Consider the following 20,030-nt stretch of genomic DNA (forward strand, 5'->3'; position numbering starts at 1 on the left):
ATGCACGGCTCTGAACGGCTTCAATGGAATTAGTGAGAAGATTGTTGGTGCGGATCCCAGATGGACGAAGCGTACTCTAACTTTGGAAGAACAATCGCTAGGTATGATAGCCGTTTTAGGTCGGATGGAGCATGTTTAAAATTACGACGTAAGTATCCAAGAGCTTGATTGGCAGTGGAAATGATGTGGTTTACATGACACGTCCATGAGAGGTCGGACGCGAAATGAATTCCAAGATACTTGTAGGTATAGGCACCTGTTATGTAACGTGTAAGCAAAAGTGATGATGTCACGGTTACGGGAGAAATTCACTACTTTGCATTTGCCTATGTCCTGCGTTCTGCAATGCTACATGGTCGTCCCCAAGAAATTCGATATATTACGCAGTCGTCTGCAAATAGTCTTACGTTAGAGATTAAGGTAGAAGGAAGATCGTTAATATAGATCACAAACAGAACAGGACCAAGGACAGAGCCTTTGGGAACGCCGGATAACACAGTAGAGAGTTCAGATAGGACATTGTTGTAGAAAACGCACTGCTGACGATGATTTCGAAAGTTCCGAATCCAGTCGAGCACCTGTGGGCAGATGTTTAGTGCTGATAACTTTTTGAATAAAAGACAGTGAGAAATCTTATAGAAGGCTTTCGAAAAGTCTAAGGTGATAGCGTCTGTCTGGTAACCAGAGTCACTGTTATAAAAAAAGGTCATGAGAAAAGATGGCGAGTTGTGTTTCGCAAGAGTGCAGTTTCCTGAAGCCGTGTTGAAACGAGGAGAAAAATTGGTTAGATTCCAGGTATGCAAGTAAGTTAGAGAAAATTATATGTACTAGTAACTTACATGGGATACATGTTAGCGACGCAGGTCGGTAGTTTTCAACTGATGACCTTTCTCCACTTTTAAAGGTGGGGATTACTCTGTTCAGGCGCCAGTCGTGGGGGATTTCTCCCGTTGCGAGCGACTGCGTAAAGATTAGTGTCAGAAAAGAACTAATTATTGTTTTAGTATTTTTCAAGATTTTTGAGTTGATATTGTCTAATCCTGAAGGTGAGGATGTTTTCAAGTCATCGATCAACTTTTCAATGCCACGAGGGTGGACAGTGATATTTCCCATGGGAGGAAAGTTACATACGGGTATGCTTGGTGGACGTGACGAGGAATTCCTGGTGAAAACCGACAGAAAGAAGGAGTTGAATGCTGATGCACATGGTTCGTCAGGGAGGAAATCACCAGAAGTGGAACCGAGATGGGTGATAGGTTCCTCCTTTGGATTGATGACTTTCCAGAATTGACGAGGATTGCTCGAGAGTAATGTGGTATGAGCACAGGTAAGGTGGTTCTAAAAAAAAAAAGCTTGGTCGTGGTCACAGCCCTGGAGTATATTTTAGCGGCAGTCCGATAGGCTTGAGAGAACTGATGTTCTGAGGCTAGAACAACATAGAAGGGACAATTACATACAAGGCCTCAAGTTGCCTAAGAAATTAACGATGAAAGATGAAAGTCACTGAAAAGGTCAGCCAGCTGTAGGACTCGAACCCATATCTTCTGGATTACCGGAAGAGGGCTCTATCAATTGAGCTAAGCTAACACGCCTTCTCAGCGCCTTCCACGGTGCATCATCTGAAGGGACAAACCAGTCACTCTCTGTCACCCACCCTCCTTTCACTCTTACATTTGTGCACACTCATACACCCACCCCAGGCCCTCATTCGCTCTGAGGATCCCCACACCCCATCTTTCGTCTGCAATCTCATCCGAGACAGATTTCCTTTCAGATTTTTACCGCAGAATGAAAATGAACACCGGTTTAAAAAGTAGTACGTAAAAGACTAGTAAAAAACGAAATTCACCCGGGTGGGCACTATATTCCCAATTATTCTGCGTGATACTGTATGTGCATACCTACTACGCGGAGAGCAGTGACATGCCATGGAATAGCCTTGCTTAGATGGTACAAGAAAACGCAACTTGCTCTCCAGGAAAGGACACTACCTTGCTTTTGGTCAACGGAGGAGGAGGCCTTCAGTGGAAGCTCTTATCCTGCAGCGAGGAATTCGCTGGTACGTTTGATTATTCGTGATGCTTATCTGGCTGTTTTTGCCTTAACCATGGCCAGAATAATGGACAGAGCGTATAGTGCAGCAATAAATACCGTTTGCCGTAGAAATGCACGTACTTTTTACGATAACATGAATTTAAAGAAAATGAAGAAAGACGCCATTGCTCGCTCACTTCTACAAATTTGTCTTACCGCCTTTAGGGAAACTAGCAACAACAAGTATTGCAGTTACTGCCGCTCTAGTGCGAGTTTTTTCGCCTCAAGGTAATCAAGAACGCGAGATGGCCTTCACCATCTGCATTGCAACGGCAACCGTCATCAGATCACTTGGACGAGTCATTTCTAGTGGATCCTATTTTTGTATGTGCCGCACTTCTCAATCTCGAACTCCATGTCCTGCAGGGCTCTCCTCCAGGTTAGGTTAGGTTAGGTTTGGGCCCTTGCCGTGAAGGACTTCCGACGCCCTTGCGGATAATAAGGGAAGTAGAATAGTGCGAGCGAGATGTCTCTGTAATGGAAAACCTGAAGCTTGTTTGTTTCTTAAACTCAAACAAATATTACCTCTGTGGATAATAATTGGAAGCATGCAGATATGAAGGATTCATCTCATATCCAAAATAATCAATTCTGCTATTTCTGTTTCTCGAAAGAAGGAAAAACGGCTTCCTTAAAAAAAAAAAAAATCTTAGTGAATTATGAAAATTAGAATGTCAAAAGACCTTGCAGATAAGGTTTACCTACCTGTACTAATGTACAGGTAGTTCTAGTTGTTTCATTCTATACATAACGTCTGTATTAAAAAGGGCTACGACCACGAAGTATGCTATAGTACCTTTGCGGCACGTTTCTATTTATTTTATGTCTATGTGTGTGTGTGTGTGTTTCAATAAATTGCAGTTGTAGCGGGATAGTTTCCTTAGTTTTGTCGCCATATTGCGTTCACTTCATCTGCTTTTCTTTTTCCCAAGTGATCTTTTCCCCGCTTGGGCTATCGCGGCTTCCCTGGGGGTCCTGACCCACGGTTTGGGAAACACTACGGTATACTATGTATTGTTACATGTGACATATTTTAGTGTACTGAAGCCAGCTTCACTGTTGGATTCTTTCTTCGCACGGTTCCTTCTTCAACGTTATTTGAATGAGGAATGCGGAGAATGAGGAAATGTACGCGTTGCATGTTCTGAACGTTCTCTAATTGCTGTACCCTGCAGTTGGGCTTAATCAAGCAACTACACAAAAACAATAACAAATGTAGAACAGGAGACAGACGAACATGGACACAATGAGATGATATGCTGTCAATCTATTTCTGTATCTCTGGTTCTACATATTATAAACATGTACCACATTGCCAGCACCTTTGCCCTCTTGCTACGAAGAGAACATCACAGAAATAAAAATGCAGGTTGTCAAATGTACGTAAACAGTGCTGCTTACATTTATTGGGGTCTTCACTCATGTAATGTTTATGCAGGAAAATGCTGCCCTAGTTCACATGGCATACTGGATATGTGCATGCTCCACAACCACGAACTACGGCACACATGAAATTACCCTTCATAAGTGCACCGATGCAAAGTCATTGACCCTGATGCTAACTGCTCATGGAATAACATGGGGTGCGGTGAAAGACACTGGCATCACATGTTACGTCACTAGCAGTTACGTTTTTTTTTTTTTTTTTTTCACTGAAGCCTGTAATTCAACGACGTAATTCACATTTTGGTTGCAGAAAAGCACATGTTTGATTGCAGAAAACATGTTTGTTTTTACTTGGTATACAGTTGAAACTTGATAATGTGATGACGGTCATTCTCATGGCTTTGGGAATAAAACCATTTTAGGATAATTAACACCCGTCGAGGTGTAAGCAATGAAAAGTACAGTCGACCCTCGTTTATCCGGACTTCAGCTTCCGGACTTGGACGGGAATTCCAGGGAACAGAAGTGACTAATACCCAACAATCGGCTTCAGTTATCCGGTCATTGTCCAGGAAGGACACTTGGCCCACACCTAGTCATGCGAGGTCAAGGACCCTGGTCGTGGCCTCCTTTTTTGCTGACACAAGGAGGGTGTTGCTAGGAATAATTTTCTCCCTTTCTGACTTGGCACGTTACGCAAAAGTAATCCACTGAGCAGGTCCGCAACGACGACCCCTGCGCTGCAATCACAGATGACGACATCGTCAGTGTCGTCACTTCCGATAGTGTTCAAGAAGAATCTGATGATGAAAGCGGGGACGCACCAGCTGTGAAGGTAGAAAATGCGTGGGCGGCACTGTGAACAGCGCTAGTAATTTCTGAGCAACAAAAATATTTCGCAAGTTAATGCCATTAGCAAAAGTTTGCAAGAACTGGATGGGCGTATTAGAATGAAACAGATGGCAATTGATAGTTTTCTGTGTAATGGTCTATAAAGATGTCCTTTTTGGGATCACTCTGGATTGTGGCGTTTCACTTATCCGGTTCACCCGCTATCCGGACATTTTCACAGGAAACGAGCCCGTCCGGATAAACGCGGGTCGACTGTAGTAAATTAAGGAAGATGGCCATAGAATACTCATGGTGAGGGATATAACTTTTTTTCCTTCATCTTTTCAATGTTGGCATACATCTGCTTGTCTAACTGCCAATCTGGGCTATTCAAACCAAAAGCGGCTAGTGGTGTAGTTTGACTCTCTTAAATATCACAGAAAAAAATTGTGTGCATTTCTTGGACGATGCATATATAGATTGTAAACTTTTTTTTTCTCATCTTTTTGTTCTGTGAACAATGGGGGCGCATTAAACTGTGCCGAAATATGAAAAAGTTGTCCCTTACGAGCTTCCTTCAGACATCTACATATACATCATTTGTGCTCTTTCCTTGCCTGGGGAAGCATGAGTCTGCCATCCCGAAGAGCATGTAGAACGAGAATAAATCTGTTGACGTGGTGTGAAGTCGAGAACTGGGCACATTTTGGGTCAAGTTTACGTTAAATTTCCGGCAAATTAACCTTCTTGAAGGAGCCCCAGATTATTTATGCTGGGTGCGTGGAGATTAGCTTCACATCAAAATATTGTGAGAGCTTTATTGGATAGGTCAGATCGCCAGGAATGCTGACCAGCAAAAGCGAGCGAATCTCGCGCCGCGGGCTACAGGGCACCAATCGACAATAGCGATGCGTCTGCATCTCATTCATTCTCACAATATCAAGCTGATCTATATTCATTGTTCTACCAAACGTTCGAGAATATCAAGCACTTGCAAAAAATAGTATATTCAGATAGTATATTCACATATAGGTGGTCTAAAAGAAATCTTCCCCTATTTGTGTAACCAGTCCTCTCCTATAACATACTGAAAACCACAGGTTTATTTTTCTTTAAAAAAAATTCGTAACCATAATGTGCTGCAGCTTGTTCGTCAGTTGAGGTCCTCTAGGAAGCAAAAAAAAAAAAGTAAATGAAAAATAAAAATCACGCCTTCGTGGCTGTCTCCTGCGAAAATCAACAGTCTGCTTTTCTATTTTGAGCACCTACAGGTGTATTAATTCTTACGCAAGAAAAACGTTTCGTCAGCTCGTTCATATCCCATCTGTATGACGTTATAGCACACTTTGAACAAATTTCGCATTCTACTGTTCTGCCCAGTTCTACAGATTAGTTGCAGTCGCTGCTTCATGACAGCTTTCGAAACATTTATGAATTACATACCTGAAGTCGTCACCTGAAAGTGAACAGATCTCATCATTTCAAGGACAGACCCTCTTCTATAGCGTGTTCAAAATCTGCTGGCATATGTTTTCTGTCAGCTGACAATATTGGCTGAGATCATGTCAGAATGCGACGTAACAGGTTTTGGAAACCATTTGTTATGATCTCGTGTGCCCTTCTCCCCCCCCCCCCCCAAAAAAAAGCCCACAGTCTTTCTTTCAATGGAAATAGGTGTTTTTGGTGTATTAACAGAAGGTGGCTGAAAGTAATAGTTCCTCCTTGTGGCCTGGGTTGAGCACGCTTCACTGTGCTTTATGTCCAGTAATTTCTTCTCCGACCGTATGTCTTTGGAAGTGAGCCACAACGTACGCAGTCTTGAAGCTTTCTTTCACCCGGAAGAACAGCTTACAGCTCTGTAGGCATCAGAATAACTGCACGCAATAGGGAGCAGCAATTTAGCCCTATAGGTGCCAACTTTTTAAATGGTACTGCGAACACAGTCATAGTCCCTTTATCACGGCACAAAGCATTTACGACAAAGTCATGCTTGTCGCGGCATAAGTCAATAAAGGTTGTTGTTATCCACTCTGCTATGTGATCGTGTTCATGTTAAGTCACTTGTTTAGATGTGGTAGTACCAGCTATCTTTCTTGTAATGTAGCATATACAGGGTGTCTTTTTTAAGGCGATACAGATTTTTCATTACAAACTATAGGGACAATAGACATGCTGTTTTCACTTCTATCATCTCTGGGCCGGCGGACGTTCTTGGCTATATGTTGCTCGACCGTCAAATGACTAATTACCTAAAATTCATTAATTAACTTTTTAATTATAAAAGCTACGAAGTTGTCCCAATGAGAACCTCTGTTCCTTTCGATGGCCTGATATCGCGTCCAAGTGATTTATACGAACGTCTCGTTTGCGTTCTTGTGTTCCGGGATACACAAAATGTGCACGACCGTCCATGAAATGTGTAGTACTCGCGGTAAACGCCACGATTTCGCCTGGTGGCTCGCATGATTACTTGCGTTCTCTATAGATGGCGCGCGAGTCGCCCCAGGGTAGACGCGTCTGAACTCCGCAGGCTTTGCTCTGCGCAACAATCTTGCAAATTCTACTGCTGAAGAAATGCTCAATATGCAGCAGATCAGTTACATATCTGAAACGTCCTAGTTACAAACTTTCAGAAAAGCATACAGTGTTTTACAGGTTTGCCATTCACTGTACAGTTCCTTTAAACTTGGATGTTTATTTCGCAAGTGCTTTTGTGCTATACGCATTTCTCACCGTCGCGGGTATTCATATCTTGACCTGTCAGTTGGTTTATTTTCCTTTAGTTTTCTCTAACTTGAGAGTGTATATGTTGCGACTTGCCCAATCAGTTTCCATTTAGTTGTTTTCCTCTCTTTCTGCCGAAGTGCCGGTGATATAGTTTATTGTTGTTTGGAACACGGCCTACTGCGTCAGAGTCTTGCATTTTTGTATATTAAATAGATATTCCTAACCGGCCGCCTGTTCTCTATTTTCAATCGCTTTCGTCGACAACTTCATAGTGCTCTTCTAAGGTGCGGCGTTGTCTCTCGAACGACATTCGGCCCAGAGGCCCGTGCCGTGGACCCCTAATCAATATAGCGCCCATTTTTGCTCTTTTTGGGCATATATTCGCGGGCCTTTTTCTCGCGGGGTGAGAGGGGGTGCCGGGAATGCCCATAGTATTGTAACCGAACCTCACCTCGTAGCACGCTGAAGGGGAATCATTACACGGAACGATAACGTTATCGCTCGTGATTCGTGGAAAGCGCGGGGAGTACGCCTTTTTGTTAGAATTAACGTAACTGCATGGACACGTTAACTAGCAGCTCCGGAGCGAATGGAGCGCACCCCTTTTTACGAAACGGGACATCTTCTATTCCGGACGCTCTCTCTCACATACCCCCACGTCGGAGTGCTTTTAGCGCTCCGCACCATCCTCTTCGGTAGAACCCATGTGTACCTTAATTAATATTTGTAAGGCTGCGACAGCCGTATTGAAACGCGGCTCTACCGGAAAAGAACGTTCAGTGTCTCCCAGAAGCCCAAAGGGGCTTTGCATACAAAACGCTCTCATGACTTAAAAACCGGTTTAGCAGAGGCTCCTCAGCGAGATGGACAGTACGCTTCGGAGCCGATTGGAGTGGATTTTCAAGATATCAGAGGAGAGAAAGATGTCATTCGTCATACTTGGTGGCAAGGACCGTGTAATGTGGTGAGGCTCTTTGTATACTGTGGATCTTCAGAGGCAGCATTCCTCTTGCAGATGTTGCTGGAGCTACGAGACGAATACAAGAGCCTTCACGAGACCGAAAACAGCTTCTTTTTCTTCGGCGTCGCAGCAGGAGGTGGGTCATTCGAAGGCGACGGCGATAAATCAGAGGAGGTTTACAGATACGTTATGAGGTAACTGCACTCGTTGTTCCTTCATTTAACGTGGCATTGAATGCAGAACTGACAACGCCGTTCGTTACACGTCAGGTCTGCAATAAACACACAATGCGACAGGAAGAAGTTGAGCATTGGTTTAAACGAGTTGTGGTATATTGCATCGAGGGGTGCCCGAAATCCACGACTAAGAATAAATCGCTTAAGAAGAAAGCCTTTAAAACATGAAAATAGAAACGTTAAAACAAGTCTCTAAAAATAAACTGCGTAAAATATGACCTTAAAGGTTAGATATGCCGATTTCTTTAGTTTCACAGAATTGAACGACGCTCACGCCGTGTGCCCACTACGGAACACTGAATATGTCTGCCAAATATTGCGATCTAACGATTTGTAGTTTTTTAGAAATAAATATTTTTTTTAGTTTTCCTGCCCGCCCGTCAAATTGTTGGCAAACCATGCGCACGAGCGCACAGACGTGACTGCTCTAGGGTTTAACTGTCTTGGCTTGGCAGCTTGGTTTCTTTGGCTTCGTTCTCTGTGCATTGTGCACTTGCAAGCAACTGTGATGTTATTGCTCAAGCGGGAAAGAAGTAACATCTGAAGATTTATTTGGCACGACATCGTTTGGAAAGACCACTTGTGCTAACCTTGCCTTTTGTGAGCTCCAGCTATATCTCATATGCTACAGCGAAGTTGTCGAGAATGCGACGATGCTACGCTCCCGACTGTTAGAACAATTCATCTGAGCATTGAAGTAACCTACCTCAGTTTACCAAAAGAGCAATCAGTGCGAAGCTCTTGGCTGAAAGCGATTGACTGCCGTGCGAACTGAGTTCCACATCTGAAAGCAACGATTTACTACAAGCATTTCGTCCGTGAATGTCATCATAGGCAACGCGCGACTCGAGAGGCAATTAGGAATCTCTGCACGAAATGGTCTGAAGTGAGTTCGTGTATCGTCTTGGGTACACACAAATTTTTAACATGCTGCAGAGTATCAAGGAGAAGAAAAAGAAAAAAAAAGCAAAATTGAGGTAAGTCGAGGTTCAAGTTCATGTTTATGAAGAATACAGCTTCTACAACAAAACAGTCTTCTTTATAATACTGCGATATGAAAATAGGAAGCTTCGTGAATCGATTTTGCAGCTGTTTGCTGGTTACTGTGCTTCATCTGATAGGGCCACTATTAACAATACACCAGTATTGATAATCTAACTTGTGAATTACCACTGGTGCACGATGAAGGTGGAAATGAAGCTGGGTCTGGCTTGCATCTGGTGCATGAAGAAATTGTCGGCATGTCACTTGCAGTCCAGCTGCTACCAACAAGCAGTGGCGGATCCAAGGGGGGGGGGGTGCAATCGTCTCCATAATGTCAGTTTACATTGGATTTCTCCATCTCCCCTCCACCACTACGCGCTCCAACAAAGAACCCCCCCCCCCCCAAACAGAGGGGATGGATCCACCCCTTCCAACAGGTATCACAATGTGATGTTATAATTTGAGCATTCACCTATATTCCACTTTTCATGGGCGCTCTCATGCAGACGTCTTGGCACCACTCTTAAATCAGCCCTCAACATTACAACCTCTGCTTTCAGAGTGGAAAACAACGGTCACAATTCTGATTAACTACAACCTCGCAGTTCAAGCACTTTTGCTGACCAAATAGTGGTTCCTATGGAAGGAATGGTGTAAGCTTCACTGTATACATTAATCCAGTTAATTCACCTTTTGTACATTTTTGTTGCTGCTAGATGAATTACTGTTGGAGCAACAATCGTTTCTGACACGCAGAAGGTGATGTCGTCTCTGATCACGTTTTAAAGTTTGCACTGTTATGAATTCCCATTCAGGAAGGTGCCTTTACTATCAGTGAATATTTTATTGAAGAAGAGCTCAGAATTCATGCTAGCATTGTCTGCCCTTATTAATCCAGTGTATGTGTTCTGAGAGCTAAGAAACGGGGGAACTATTTATTTGTCACAACTTCACACTTCATGGTGGTACTGGATTGGCACGTAAGCTAAAATAATCGCATTCTACAATATTTGTGTTGCACATCGAGCGTTACTGTAGTCGGCAATGCCACATCAATTTAAGTGGTCAACTGCATAAATATTGTGTGCGTACTACACACGTGCTGTTTACTAGGCAAAAATACCTAAGCATGCCATGTTGCCTTTTTATTCGAAGTCCATAAGCTTACTGCAGAATCATTATAAAGTAAATACGACTACCCATTTCTTGTTATGACCCATTTCGTCGGAGATGTTGACATCTCAATGACTTGCAAACCTTGCAGACGAGAGGTGATCAAAAGCATCCCGGTCCAGATTCTGCGCCCTGATTGGTTCTTAGATAAATAAACATAAATAAACTCCGAGCGAATAAACATAAACGCCCAAAGTGTCTGGAAGCTTCTTGCTTCTTCTTCTTCAGTACGCGCCGGGATGAGATGTACTGTTTCTTGCCTGCCCTGCAAGTTTCTCGAAGATGATTCGTGGCAATATTCGCGAACTGAACTCGTAAATTGCCAAGTGAAGGTCACTTTTTTACCCCACCAATATGAAGAGCGCGCCGAATTCACTCAAATTCATGATAACTGGCAGTGATATTCATGAGCTATCCCATCGGAAAAAATAACCGAACATCATGCTTTTCGGAGCACTGGACCATAACGCGCGATGACATTTTGAGCGCAATCGCTCCCAGTCCGACGAAAGGAGGTTAGAAAGCCAGCCCACACAGTGATAGTAGAAAAAGTAGCAGTTCCTAAAATTGGGAGAGGAAAAGCATTATCCCAGCGAAGGTAGGACGCGATAAGCCGTGCCTGTGTTATCTCTTTCTGTGATGTCAGGGTGGGCTGGGTTTCCAAACCAAACTTTGCGCAATTAAAATCGTTAGCAACGCGAATTTCGCTCCGTGCATTTCCAATGAGACATGGCAGTGGAGCACAGTTGCATCGCCCTGCCGCTGGGGGTGCCACTCACGCAGAAAGAAAACGCGGCCTGGTACGCCTAGTGGTAGCTTGACGCAACTGTGCCGTGACCGCCATATTGACATTTATGTGTAACATGAGCGACATTCACCATAAAATTGTTCATCGAAGCATTCCAGATGTGGTGTGTACCCTGTTTATTGCTGTGTTTTTATTAGAACCAGAGTACATCCACCTGTGGCGTAGCCATACGGGGCCAGGGGGGAACGAGCCCCTCTACCTACCACGGACCGAGCTCACGCAAATCGTGCAAATCCGAGGAGAAAAAAATATGGGGGCGGGGACCAGTGTGACGATTGCGAAAGTTCCTGCAGTTCACGGCGTCAATCTAAGCAGCACTCTTGAATGTTTTTTAAAGTATGAGCTTTTCAAAATACTTCCAATGTCGTGACACCGCATCATTGGTCATGACAGCCTACATGTAATCGTATTGTGAACGCGACACGGTTGTCTGAAATCAGCACCCCGTGGTTTATCCCGTCTCAAATCTCGAGGTGTTACAACACCATTTATTTCGCCTAAGAAGCACGTGCAGCATATAGTTCACCTTTAAATACAATATCGGAACAACATTTTCGAGGGCAATCAAGGAAATATGGGCTTCAGAACTACTGACAGGCGATTTCAGACAATCGTGTCGCGAGCAGTACATGAACTCATAACTGATGTGAAGATGATTTTCGTTTTCTTCTCCATTCAGTGCAGACTGTGATTGCATACATTGTCAAAAATATGAACCGAATGCATTGAGTCCTTCTTTACGACGTATTTCTGAGACCTTGTAGTCCCAATCTCATCACTCCACACTTGGAATTACAAATTTACAGATATTTAGGTGTTTTTTAAGGAGCAAAAGCTTTGTAATCACTTCGCACGAATAAAAAGGCGAGTGCTTAACTGTGTGGGCATATCTCGTCTTCAGTCCGATATAATTCGAACTACAGAACACATGTGAGGGTGTATGTTATGTGCCAGAAATCTTCCCATTCAGGACGTGGAAAATAGATGCACTGCGACCTCCTATCTGCGTTGCTGCTAATACGCATGCATGGTGAGAAAGGCAAAGTAAAGGTAAAGCTTTGGATCATATACATTTGGTGAGGTTCGCAAACTTCACTTAGGTTAGGTCAGGTTGGGTTACTGGTAACAGTACACTGGTTACACTGGTTACTGGTTACAGTAACCCCCACTCTGTTTAACAGGGGGGGTTACTGGTACCCCCCCACCTCCAGGTACGCAATCGGTGGTGCCGGCCTCGGACTCTGCTGAGTACCCTCCCAAGCGAACATGGCGACTGCTAGTTTTGAGCACTTTCCCGTCCATGGACACCGCGGGGCGGCTGGGGTTTTGGTAATGACAGTTGAATGTTACTGTAGTAAACAGATTTTTTCTTTTTCGTTTTTTTCCTTTTTCTTAAGAACACACCAGGCTAGACTTCGGCAGTCGCGGTTCAGATTGGGAATTGTCAGGGAAAGTTTTCAAGGTTGTGAATGCTTTCTTGTTACTATCGTTTCTGGTCGTCGTCGTCGTCGTATTTGCGATGTGTGCGTCGTCACTATTGTTTACACCGCATTTCCCGGCCGCCTGAAACTTCTTCAAATGGCCTTATACATGTAATAGTACACGGAATCAATTACGACTTTACTTCATTCCCTTCTACCAGCAATGGGGTAGGGTATCGCTCTCCCATAACCATCATCATCAAATAAAGTGGTTATGTTACCTGAAAGCGCAATGGAAAAAAAGCTTGCTTTTGAGCCGGTATAGTAGTGTTGGTGACGGCATACATGAAACGCTTATTCCACTTTATTAATTCTTTTAAACCATGGAGGTAGGAAACACAAGGAGACAGTTTTCTATCGGGACGAGCGTAGCGGGCTTCGCATTGCATTCTGGGATGTTCCTGTCTACCTCGTGAACGCTCAGATGACCCTCCAGACAGCACGGCGCCACCAGAGCAGATGACGCGAGCTGTAGTTGTGTCACAGTTTAGATGGCACTATTACGTTGAACGCGGGCTTGCACTTTATTTCTGTGTGTTCGGATGTTTGCTCTTCGTTGAAAAGGCCAGTCACAGTGTGCAGAACTCAAGAGGAGTACGCGGGACCGGAAACATCACGTGTGCCAACGGCGACTTCCAGCGTATGTACGTACGTTTCTTGATTAAGCGTTAAAGAATGCCGTATTCAGAACACAATTAATGAGATTTGTAGAACAACATAGTGAATGAAATGAATCTGCGGCACAGTATCAGGTCTCAAACGAACAATTCAAGGTGACTCGAACACACACAGGCGACTAAAACAACTCACCGTGTACTTACGAACCAAATGTGTTTCCGTGATAGAGCTGCTTTCCGTTCAACGAGTGCCGCAGACGGGACAGGAACGCATTACCATACGTCGTTTCTACGATGGAGCTCACCTTTTTACAATAAATTACTTCAGAAAAGCAAAATCACACAGAGTGCGCGAGAAACAACTCGTTGCAAAACCGAAACTTTAGAGGGGATCACGTGGTGGACAGGACACAATGGCGATTTTGACTCGAGCGACCGCTAGAGGGTGGCTACGCGAGTCTGGAGGGAAGAGCCGCTCCTTGTGCTTCCTTCCTCCATGTTAATTTTAAACACATTTTCAAGCGGACCTTTGTTGTCAATAGATGTCTCATCAGGCCTTCAATATGTTGTACGTTGAGGTACGTTGTTGTACGAAGAAAAAGTCCTCGGGGAGCAAACACAAATAAAGAAGTCGCAGTTCCATACGCCCTATTGATTGCCGGAAGGAATGATAGAAATTAAAATATCCTATTAGCTCTCCAAGTAGATCACGGACGGATCAAGTAGACCTGAAGTGCCGTGAATACTATGATAAATAATTCGACGATGGCTTTGTGCGCATTGATCTCAACGTAGCTTGCAGCTGCAGTTGGAGTATTTAAATGTGCATAAAGTACTTTTCTAATACTTCATATTTCTCGTCAATTCTTCCGATTTTTATTTTTCTTCTTTTCTTTTTATTTTGCAATTCCGTATCACCTAATTGGTGATACATGTGGAAAATGATTAAACCGGGAGACAAGGGTACAGAGACGATCACAAATACATTATCGGGAATGTGTTTGTGACCATCTCTGAATTCTTTCTCTCGGTGTTTAATCAGTTTATGAATATCGTCTATGATGCAAACCTTACCTGTAACCTAACCTAACGTGCTGCCATGTGAGTGACATGTGCTGCATTCCGAATACAAGCGACTTGATCAGGCAAGAGCATGAGAATGTTGGTGTTCTAGCACTCGCTCCAGTGCCATAAATCCTTATATTCAATCAATGACAGTATTTTATTCAGGAAGGAAGAACCACTGCCATTGAAATTAAGCTGAACCATTGTGCACCCACAGGAAGTAAGATGCAAAGCGTTCGAATAGACATCTACCAGAGAAACGTCATCATGACACTGGTATACAGACTGAAACCGAAATAAATCGGAAGGAGAGGGCTGGGTTCCACGAACGGGCACTTGTTCGCTGCCTCCCATTGAAAGAAAAGTAGGACCGAGGGTCCCGTCCCTGTAAGGGACCATATCGTAATTCCCTCAGAATTCCCTAGAATTCCTCTCCTCTGTCGTAAAAGATGTGTGTAGATGCGTTACCTCCCCGAAAAAGTCTTATCATGGCCCTTTTCATTTCGGCGCTTCGGACGCTTCGTCTTTAGCGGGAGGGTGAGCAGAAGGCACGAGAGGGAATCGATCGCCACGAGAGTGTAGCGGTAGCCACCGTTGAACCTCTTGTACCTTGAAAAGTCGGCGAGATCCATTTGCCACATGTCGTTGATCTTGAGCGCGATGATGCGTCTCCTATTAAACTTTTTTCTCACCGGATGGTGTACGTGTAGACGTCCAGCTTTCTGAGAATGGCGAGAGCCTTGTTTTTGCTCATGTAACGTGCTTTTCTATAGCGGTCTACTCCCCCCAAACCACCCTCTGGTTTCTCCATATCCCTCCATAAGTTGTCCACGCAATAGAGGCTTGTTGCTGCTGAGGCTCGCGAGATAAGCGCAATAGTTTCGAGACTTTGGGGAACCAAGAGGGTTTCTTTCCCGTTTTACTGTGCAACAAATAATTGACGAGTTTGTAAACGGAGGAGTGCCTCATGGGCCTGCGCGACACGGAGACACAACCCTCGCGACCCTTTCTGCTTCCTCTTCGTCCACCTCTGGAGAGAGGAGCGAATAGTCAAAGTGATTTGTAGTGTTGGACGCCTTGTTTTTATTGTCGTAGGGGTCGAATCTGTACTCCTTGAGTATGCGATACAGTGCTTGCAGTATGAGTTTCACTTTGACATCGTCACTCTCCTTCGAGGAAAGAATGTCTCCGATGGAGGCAGTCACTTCAATTCACTTGGCCATTGGCGAAGAGGTTCAACACGTCGGAAAGAAGGAGAGGAACCACCGACGAAAGAACGCCCTGTCCTTGCTGCTGAGACAAGTAGCGCTTCAAACGTTGCGGATTCTCGTGAATCCTTTTGTAGGCGAGCCGATGTAAGAAGCGTCTGTGCTTCCTCAAACGCGCGAACCTGTCTGGAGCCAGAGCCGTACCTTTCCATTCAATACATTGAGACAACTTTCGGAGAGGTGTTTCATGTCGGACGAGGAAGAACGTCTCAAGACGTCACGACTGCGCAAAGGGGGTAGAGTGGAGAATACTTTGAGTAAAGTGAGGTGAGGGCGGAGATTCATTTCGGAGCGTAGATATATTGATGTTCCCCCGGAAAGATATTGCTACGCAACCTGCGGTGCTCATGCGTATAGTTGTGAAGATCCACGAGTAAATAAGCGTGGGGTGACGACATTGCTTGTTTATATGCGTCCAGAAAATACTCCAATCCTTTTCTGCCAAATAGCTGTTGGCCGAAATGATCCATCTGGTGCACGCTGCGCACGGTGCGCCACAGGACGACGTAACTGCCGTTGTAGGATATACGAGGGTGGTTCCATCAGTTTCCGACCAACTTTTAATAGTCATAGAAACGAAACAAGTGTATCACTTTTGGACATAGTCACCCTTAACTTCGATGCACTTTTGACACCTTTCAACCAGCATTCTTATGCCCTTGAAAAAAGAGTCCGAAGTTTTGTCCGCAAAATGCTGAAAAACTGCCTCTTGCCCCTCACTATCGTTTTGAAATCTCCGTCCTCTGAGATCCCTCTTCAAGTTTGAGAACAGGAAGTAGTCACTCGGGGCCAAGTCTGGACTGTAGGGTGGGTGGTGGATTTCTTCGAAGCCGCACTCCTTCAGTGCAGCCTTGGCAACAGAAGCCGTCTGGACAGGGGCATTGTCCTGGAGCAACCGGACACCTCGACTCAACCTGCCGCGCCTCTTTTCCTTGATGGCGTCTCGCAGTCGGTGCAGGAGTGAAGCATAATAAGTTGCATTCACTGTGGTGTTCCTCTCTTTGACGTCGATGAGGAGGATCCCGTGACAATCCCAAAATATTGTTGCCATGATCTTCTTTGTGGATTGTGTGACCTTGGCTTTTCTTGGGGGTGCGTCTCCTGGTTTGCGCCATTCCATCGACTCCTTTTTCGAAAGGGGATCATAGTAGAGCACCATAGTCTCATCCCCTGTGACAATTGACTTCAATATTTCTTCTTCGTTCTCTTGACAGTGCTCCAAAAACTCTTTGGCACAGACGACGCACTGTTGCTTTTGAACTGACGAGAGAAGTCGTGGCACCCATCTCGCACGGACCTTTTTCATGTGAAGGCCCTCGCCGATGATGCGAAAAACGGTTGTTTTGGAAAGCCCCAGCCTTTGTGAGATTTCCTTCACCTTCAGACGCCTGTCGCTCAGCACTTCCTCCTCGACAGGAGACAAATTTTCTTGTGTAACCACTTCCACTGGACGACCATCGCGTGGATAATCTTCAATGGACTCTCGCCCCAGTCGAATCTGCTTAGCCCAGTCTTTTACCGTTGTGTACGACGGAGAGGCTTCCCTGTACACGTTGTCCAGCCTCGCTTTAATTTCTTTAGGCGAAAGTCCCTCTTTTGTCAAGAATTTTATCACAGCGCGGTACTCGATTTTTTCCATTTTAACTGAAGAGTGCACCCTGGCTGTTTGAATATATTCATACATAGTACACATACTCGTCAAAAAGAACACGATACAAGTTACCGTGTGCAAAATTTAACTAAGTTAATAACGAAGTTCTTCAGCCTGACATGTAACTCGCAGTTACTGAGTTACTTAAAAAAAGAATGATTTACTTCGGACAGAAAATATCATTGCGCACGTGCAGCGCGCGTGAGCAGTTGAGCTAGACCTTGAGTTGCCCGCGGAGGACTGCAACACACTTAGATAGTTTTCGTTTATGTCCAACAATATACCTCTCCCTATTTGTAAACAAATGACGTCATAGTGTTTGACAGCGCCAAAATTCGGTAGAATTGAACTACGCTCGAAGCTAGAGGTGAACAAGTTCGCGCCCGAAAGCCACGGGAGTACCTGTCACGAAAGAAGGTCCACATGTATTCCACCTTCTCTCCCGTAATCAAGGCATCGCAGGCGGAACGGGTCACCCGCACTTTACGCGACAGAATATTTTGCTATTTAAGAGTAACCGGAAAATACCACTTCGTTTCCGCGCTTCCCAAGATCGTGCGCGACTAAAACAACAGCAAACACAGGACTTTGGGCGTGAGCCAATCCGAAGTCACGCCCGAAAACGAATTGGAGTTGTTCATTAAAATAAATGGCAAGCCTGTCATACCCTCCGTGAAAAAGAACCTCAAAGTGGGGGATCAAGAAAAGGTTTTCAAAAGAGCTCAGAAGGGAGTTGGTCGCCTCAGATTTCCACCGTCTCCCACCTGAGAGACACCTCCCCTCCCGTCGTGCATCTGGAAGATATCCGGGGTAAGGAAGTGGACGGAGCTTTCTACCAGGAGGAGGTACTCGTCGTAACCTGAGACGCCAATCAGCCTTGGCCAGTAACGAAAGTGCTGAGAAAGAAGAAAGTGAACGGCCGGAGCTTCTCCTTGGTTCGCTGGTTCAGCTATGACAAAGAACACGACAGTTGGGTTCCGAGCAGCGACAGGGTCAAGATTGGGAAATGACGTCAGACATCTACGTCCACCTCCTTTCGAACACCAGCATGGATATGTTTCCCTCGAATAAACTCGACGCCTTCACGGTAGCTTTCGATAGTTCACTTCAGCTCTAGAATCGCTATAAAGTCGGTCTGATGGATCTCAGCATAAGCAACGATTCTTTAAATATCTGATACGAAAGGCAAGTTGCGAAAATCGACGTTCCTTTCGAGGACACGGCCGAAGCCGGGAGAACTTTTCGCGTCACCACGGATCTCGAGAGGGATTTGGGAAAAGCCCTTTCGGAATTTAACGTTTCTTTCGCGTACCATAAATCACGATACGATTTCGTCTTACCCGTAGACGTGACAGCCGTGGAATTGGACCCTCAGTTCGCACAGGCGCTCTATACCTCGCTAGCATCGCGTGAAGCAGGTCGTGCGGTGAAACCTCCCAAGAGCGAACGCGAAGCCACCTCCGTCTTATTGGAGCACGCCACACCCGTCACTTTCGGCGACGTCATTTTGAATTCGGAAACCACGTCCGTACGTAACACACTCAACAAGTATTTCCACGAATGCAACAACTCCAGTATTTCCAGACGCACAAGCTGAACGCTTCGCTATAATTCGTGGATAACGTCTACTCTCTGAAAACGCCAAAATGGTTGCACGTACCGGAACCCTTTTTAGACCTGCTGCAGTTCACACCTGTCGAGGGACACGAAGAAATGCTACACGTCTCTCTTCCCGTAGCTCGCCAATTTTCTTTCACGATCAAAACAAAAATGCCTAGATCTTTGCAAGTATATCTGCCTCCCGGCTATTCTGCTACACCCCATGCACTCCTGGATGCGACTAACCAGCGCGTAGGCAAACGCGCGCGCTTCAGCTTCGACACAACCGAGCAGAAATGTAAAATTTGGCTTCCCGGGGGCACCACCTCCTTGAGAGTTTCCGAGTACCTGGCCGTGCTTTTGGGCTTCGAATCGCGCACCGCGTTCACGGGAGAGAAGGATGCCACGAGCTCCGTCGGGGTACTCCTGGAACCCCCGTTTTACAACATAATCGTCTACACGGATATCGTGGAACCCACGTACGTGGGGAGAGGGAAAAAAACTATATTAAAAATACTGCCCTTTTATTACGAGAAAGACAAGCACGTCCTCACCTACATGTTAGATAACATCCAGTATTTTAACCTGTCTCAATTCGAAATTCCCTCAGTGACGATTGTTCTCGCGGATGAAACGGGAAGACGTTTATCGTTGCGGTCCAAAGGTAGGACCAATTTAACGTTGCATTTCAAATATGTACCGTAATTCCCCCAATAAGAAATCCCATGTAATAATTACACAGGACCCCTTTTCCAACGAGGCGGCGTTGTGATCACCAAGAAAACGTTGAAGCGCTTGGCGCGGAATTTGGCCGATGGCGAAGGAATATCGCGCGCAGTAAAAAAGACGGCCATAGCAACGCGGACAGACGTGCTGGATTCCTTGGAAGGCTCTGGGTACAACAACAATGGAAAGAAACGTTGCAAAAAAGAACAAAAGGTGCCGACGCACGGCGCACCTGCAGATATCTTTGGTTCGCCGTGAAGGTCAAAAACAGTCGCAACGGTCGTCGCTCTGTCTGACGAGTGACGTGATGATATTCGAACCCCCTTCCATTCAATACGGCGTGGAAGAAACTTCGTACCAACTCTTTTACCCGGTCAACGGGGTAAATAATACAATGATCGAATTTTCTATTTCTTTGACCGC

At 45.1% G+C, this 20,030-nt stretch overlaps 1 protein-coding gene across 1 annotated transcript in view; it reads left to right on the top strand.

Annotated features, from left to right (window-relative positions):
• The window catches only part of LOC135392247 (uncharacterized), a 90,665-nt gene that overhangs the window by 5,476 nt on the left and 65,159 nt on the right, over window positions 1-20,030 (top strand). The window contains exon 2 of the mRNA XM_064622966.1: window positions 8,054-8,193. Coding sequence (XP_064479036.1) covers window positions 8,054-8,193 — 140 coding nt within the window. The remainder of the gene's footprint in view (window positions 1-8,053; window positions 8,194-20,030) is intronic.

The sequence above is a fragment of the Ornithodoros turicata genome, chromosome 4, assembly GCF_037126465.1.
Source record: "Ornithodoros turicata isolate Travis chromosome 4, ASM3712646v1, whole genome shotgun sequence".
In the NCBI taxonomy this organism is placed as follows: Eukaryota; Metazoa; Arthropoda; class Arachnida; order Ixodida; family Argasidae; genus Ornithodoros; species Ornithodoros turicata.